The 6,000-nt window shown below is 34.5% G+C and overlaps 1 protein-coding gene across 1 annotated transcript in view; it reads left to right on the top strand.

Annotated features, from left to right (window-relative positions):
• Window positions 1-1,055: 1,055 nt before the first annotated feature.
• The window catches only part of trpa1b (transient receptor potential cation channel, subfamily A, member 1b), a 30,362-nt gene continuing 25,417 nt past the window's right edge, over window positions 1,056-6,000 (top strand). Inside the window, exons 1-3 of the mRNA XM_083530258.1 lie at window positions 1,056-1,102; window positions 3,939-4,045; window positions 4,342-4,504. Coding sequence (XP_083386384.1) covers window positions 3,977-4,045; window positions 4,342-4,504 — 232 coding nt within the window. The 5' untranslated portion in view covers window positions 1,056-1,102; window positions 3,939-3,976. The remainder of the gene's footprint in view (window positions 1,103-3,938; window positions 4,046-4,341; window positions 4,505-6,000) is intronic.

Below are 6,000 nucleotides of genomic sequence, written 5' to 3'. Positions count from 1 at the left end.
CCATGTGAACTGCACTGTAATCATTTGTCCCTACACACCCACAGAATATTAATAACAAAACATTGGTCAAATTTTTTTCCATGGCTGTTGTATGTGCTTGTACAAATATAAAAGCAAAGTCTTCTCATACCATGAAATAATCAAATGATTACTCTAGAAGTACTATAAAGTACATACTATAATATAAAAGCTACACTATATTAACTAATGTTCATGGACACCTAAGTGTGAGAATCGTATGTGCTTTTTGAACATCGCATTCCACATTTATAACTTCCTCTTTTTAGGAAGATGTTCCACTATGTTTTGGAGTGAACGTGTGGAGATTAATATTAATTTTGCCACAAGTGTGTTAGTTATGTCAAAGTGACGTACTGATGTAGGTGAGGTGAGGAAGTCTGGGGTACAGTCAGCATTCCAATTCATCCAAAAGGTGTTCAACAGGGTTGAGGTCCATGCTCTATAGCAGGCTCTTCAAGATCTTCCACTCTGCCCCATTTCTTCATGGATCTTACTTTGTATACAGGGCCATTGTCATGCTTTTACAGGTTTAAGTCTCCTAGTTCAGGTGAAGTGAAAAGTTTAATTCTACCATATCCAAAGACGTCCTATACATTTGTGTTGCCTTCAACTTTATGGGAACAGTTTGGGGAAGAACCACACATATGGCTGGAAAAGTCAGGTGTCCCAATACTTTTGTCCATATAGTGAATGTGATAAAGGACACATTTTACTTTTAGATTGTATTACAATCTAATGGTACAAGCACACCATCATGGGTTAGCATTGGGCATGTTTGTCCTACTAAACAAGAAAAAAAAAAAAAAAGCATTCAAATTACCAAACAACTTTTCTTCCTGATTGTGAAGCCACAGATCATCGCTCGGCCCCAGCAAAAACAATAACAGGACAATATTATGGTTTGTAATTGTTTTAGTGTCCAATTGGTAGTTTCTTGATTACATCAGAGGAAATGATGTCATAATAACAGCCTCTGTAATCCGACCTCCATGAAGCAAAGTGGAGTATAAAAGCATCTTCCTAATGACACACACATACACACGACACACACATGCGCACTCTGCCTCTGCTCAAAACCAAGGTAGGAAGAAGTTTCTTTTCCTTATTCCTTATTGTTCATGTTAGAAATTAAAATCTGTTGAGTGAACTAAGAGCTTTTCTGCATGTTTCTGTTGTGCTCATTATATACGCTTCAGTCATTACCATCAGCATCATTCACTCACTAACAGCAGTAACACACAGGGCAAAAGCAGATAGTTTTTAAGCAAACACGTAAATACATACTTAAAAAGACAATTCGGTTCTAAATCTTCAGACGATTGTAGCTGTAAGAAAGCAGCTCACTCATGATGAAACCAGATGCTTGGCTAAACTTCTTTGCATGGCAAAATCTGACAGCATCACATCTGTCTGTCAAGATCTTATCAGCTTGCCTGAAAACAGCGTGTACACTAGGAGTGAGAGAAGATTTCTTAGAATCCTTGAAGATGTGATTTTTAACCAAAAAAATATGCATACATATTCATTTCTAAATAATTATATATAAATATATTAGTTTGTAGTCACCATTAGTCATACAGATCAAAACTGCAGGATACAAAATGGCAATCAGGAACAAATCCTCAAAGGTTCCCCAAAATACTTAAAATTTTCAGAGTGAAAGTGAATTTTATTGAGTCTCTTAAAGGCAATGACATCTGGACTGGAAACCACATTGTTATTGTTATAGAAATGAAAAAAATTATAATAAGTTGAAGTAAAATGTCGATATAAAATAAATGTTTTGGGGGTTTTTTTGCTTTCTTTTCAAATTGTATCTATTAAAATCCATTAAAAAGTTTTCTTTAGATACATTTTTATACCTTATACCTGCTTCAAATTTCTTTTTTCAAAATATAACTTTTTTTTTTAAATAAATCAATAGATTGTAGATGTAAGTATAAATCTGAAAATTATAACAAATAATCACTATAGAAAAATTAAAGTTAGAAAAAAAAAGTAAAAAAAGAAAAGCTGATTTCAGATGGGCTAAAAAAAAAAAAAAAGGCTGACATTTGCTAGAGCTTTAGACTTTTATACACCGTTATATATTCATTTTGACTTAAATATAAATAGATACAGTATACCAAAAATATGTCCCCAAGTCCAAAAGACACCAGGATAATAATTGATTTGTTAAAAATGTTTGATTGCATTGGAATTACAGCATGGTTTGATTACAGCACTCTGTGTTTCATTGCTTCAGCGTTTACCGCAAAGTCTTTATATTTGCATATAGCAAAATATGAGTGTGTGTAAGCAAAACGAATAAAGTCTAGCTCAGATAAAAAGGCAACTGAATACCCTGTTATTCATCTTAGAGCACTGAGTCTCTGACTGAACTGATGTGATTCAATTAAATGAAATTGGTGTGAAATTGCAGAAAGTCTCGAATAGAGAGAATAGAGTTGTTATTTTAAAAGCACAGGCATTTTGGTCATTGTTGAGATTAAAAGGAATTAACCTGCTGTGAAAGTTCATGCCGTGTCACTGTTAGTTTCACATTATACAACCTAAACATTCATTATTTCTATACTATGTATATGAGTATAATTGGTATCATCAATTATTTATTATTTACGATGTGTTTTTTCAGCTTCTTTAGCTACCTAAGTGTCCATTACAACTCATAATTCTGATTAGTCGATTTTTATAACAGCAGAAATTTAATATTTATTTTGTTTTATTTCTCTAATAAATAAAACAATCTTTCTATAGAGACAGTAAAAAAAAAATGTTCAATGTTCATTCAAATGTAACTATCAATGGCTAAGAAAAAATTTGACATTTTAATGAAAAAAAAATCATAAAAATATAAAAAATTGAAAAATTGAAAACTTGGGTTGGTGCTTTAGACAAAGGTGCATCAGACATTGGAAAATTTTACTGACAATGAAATGTTGCGTAATGCCAGATGATCAATGTGATTTTAGACTAATTAACCCCAGTGTACAGTATATCCCATTTAATCCGCTTTAATTGTGTTCTGCCATGTGCCACGTTCATGAGGAGCGTGGATGTTTTTGAAGGTGCTTGAGACAATGTGAAAGGTGCAGCTCTTTATATAAACATTCACAGGTAAATATGAAAAAGAAATCAATTCATTTTATGACTTCACAACAAGAATCTATATAAACATAGTATGTCATTGCAGGGTCTATAGAGATTGTGTGCATATTTAGTTTTAGTTTTTTTCCTCCTGAAGCTGATGAAGTGTGTTCTGTTTTACTAATATGGGCTAAAAGTGTAGTCTGCCTTATACAACCATGAATGCATATCATATATTTACACAAGTCAAAGTAAGGTTGTCATCTTATAAACACAGACTGACAGCTGAATTGTGGGTGTTGAACCCTGAACTGTGTACAAGGTGGAGTGTGTACAGTAGTGTTTCATCTCATTACTTCTGTTTGCTCATTGCTTAGCAACTAGATTATCTGCTTAATTTTGAAAATAACATTCATTTCCTATACACTCTGCACACACTGCATTGATCATTTTCCACTCTGGATACGGCATGACGAGACGAACGGTATATGTGCTATAGTTTCGGTGTCTAATGAAGCATTATTATATACTATATGAGAAATTGATGGCATACTGTGAAACAGTTTCCAAAACTTGAATCCATGTGACGCTTTCTGGGATTGTGAGGACGCAAGGAAATTGATCCCCTGCTCTAAAAGGTCAATGAGTCACTTTTTAATTTAAAAATTTCCTTTCATATGTATTTTTAAAGATTGTTTGTCGATTTTCTAGCTAGCTAAGTTATTCCAATGTGCAAAATTTTGATAGATCAAATACATTTGGGGGTCAATGTGTCTATTATTTTTGCCATTTTTCTAAGTATGATGTATTTAGATTGTTTCTGTTCTCAGGTTTTCACTGTGAATAGTTTTTCTTCCTGAAAACCCCAATGAAGCAAAATAACTCTTATTGCTGTGTGATCGATGATTCTGACGGGGCTAATGTCAACGTGTTTAAAGTGAGTGCCGAAATATTCCCGCATACATTTTGGATTTATGTCAATGTCGTATGTGTGTATAGACTGAGATGAAAAGGACACAAACATTTACCGAACATCACTCTGATATTACTTCAGCATGTGTGTGTATGTGTCATGTTTCTGTGTGTATGTTAGATCAGAACCCACTGCTCACATTTCACTATAATTCATCTCTTGCTAATCCTTTTGACAGGAATAGGATATATACAGGCGGGATGTAAACAAGACACGTAAAAGAGAAAAGATGCTAATGTCCACCTATTTTTTACTCTTAGTGGGTTGTTCAAGGTGATCTTTCAGCTCTGGATTACCTGAGCAAAAAGAGTCCGAGTCACCTGAGCTCTAGGGATGAAAACGGAGCGGGACCGATCCACTACGCTGCCGTTAGTGGGCATTTGGACATTATTCGGCTCATTGTGTCCTTGACAGGACTTGACGGTGAGTCATGCAGTATTATGCACATAATACAGGCTGCATTAGAGTAAAGCGTTTTAATGTTGAACTGTACGGTCCCAAATGAGTGAAATATGTCATCATCAGACGTTCTAAATTCCTCTTTCAATCACAACAGCCTCAGATCCATGTCTCAATCATACAACCAATTCACTATATGGGCCACAGAAACAAGTGCCATACTAGTAATAGTCTACATGTGTAATATTTGGTATGTGTGTAAAGCCTTATTGATGGTAAAGGTCAGAGACTGGGCTTCCTCAAACTCACAGGAAGGCTTCGGTAACTCAAACATCCACTTTTTACGACCATGGCGAGCAGAAAAGCATCTTCGAACTCACAAAATATTGACTGTCTTGATGTGGCCAACTTTAAAAGCAGAAGACCACATGAGATTCCCACAAATTAAGATTATGTACCATCTTATAATGGCTACTTCCAACATGATAATGCACCGTGACACAAAGTCATCTCAAACCGGTGCAAAGAGCCAGTGAGTACTTTAACGGCCTTAACAGCCACCAGATCCGAATCCAATAGAGTGCATTCGGGATGTGGTACACCAGAAGATTCAAATCAGCAGCAGTTATGTGATCTCAAAGGAATGCTTCAAGAGCATTAAGGAATCCATGGCATTAAAGAATAAAAGATGTTCTAAAAGCTAAGAAAAGTCCTGATTGTTATTATTAAGGTTCTCCTGATAAAGTGGCCAGTGAATATATGCATTAACATTACAATCATCGCAATAACATCATACAATCATCATTAATCACACACATGTGTGTGTGTTTAAAAGTGTGGCTACACATTCACTCGTTTACTGAAATTTAAATAAAAAGAGAAACTCTGGATTGTTACTGAAGTATTAACAGCTTTTCGAAGGTCTATTATTAAATAATGTGCATTAGTTATCAGGCTCAAATTCCCACATTGCTTGAATGCTTGGACACTTAATAGTGAACATGAACAAACCCATTACTGTCATTAAAAGCGCCCATTATAACCACATTACCTCATTAAAAAATCATGTGAAAATCTAAAACAGAAAAAAATGTTTAAAAGCATTACAGACACAGAAAGTGGAAAGAGTGTTTTAAAAAAAGTATTTTAATGTAATTTGATGGCTCACAACTAAGCAATTGTGTAACTAACAAAGTAAATTTAATCTGTTACTGTACTTAAGTAGCTTTTTGGTTATCGGTATTTTATTGATGTATTTTCACTTTAACTTCACTACATTTCAAAGTCAAATATATTTAAGCTCTGTTTTTAACTTGTTCTGATTGGCGCTTGGTGTATCTACTAATCACCAACATACAGTTCTGCATCAGTTCAACAGCAAGCAGAACATTTTTCATTGGAAGAAACTCCTGACTCGAACTCGCCACAACACCCGTGGCCTTATTTACATCATTTTGTTTTGAGGTAGTTGAAATGAAAGTTTTGGGCTCATGGTAATTTCTTAGATATCATTCAGTGTT

This window comes from Silurus aristotelis, assembly GCF_946808225.1.
Source record: "Silurus aristotelis genome assembly, chromosome: 25".
NCBI lineage: Eukaryota > Metazoa > Chordata > Actinopteri > Siluriformes > Siluridae > Silurus > Silurus aristotelis.
Note: the sequence above shows the minus strand (reverse complement) of the source record. Positions and strands in the feature narration are given on the sequence as shown.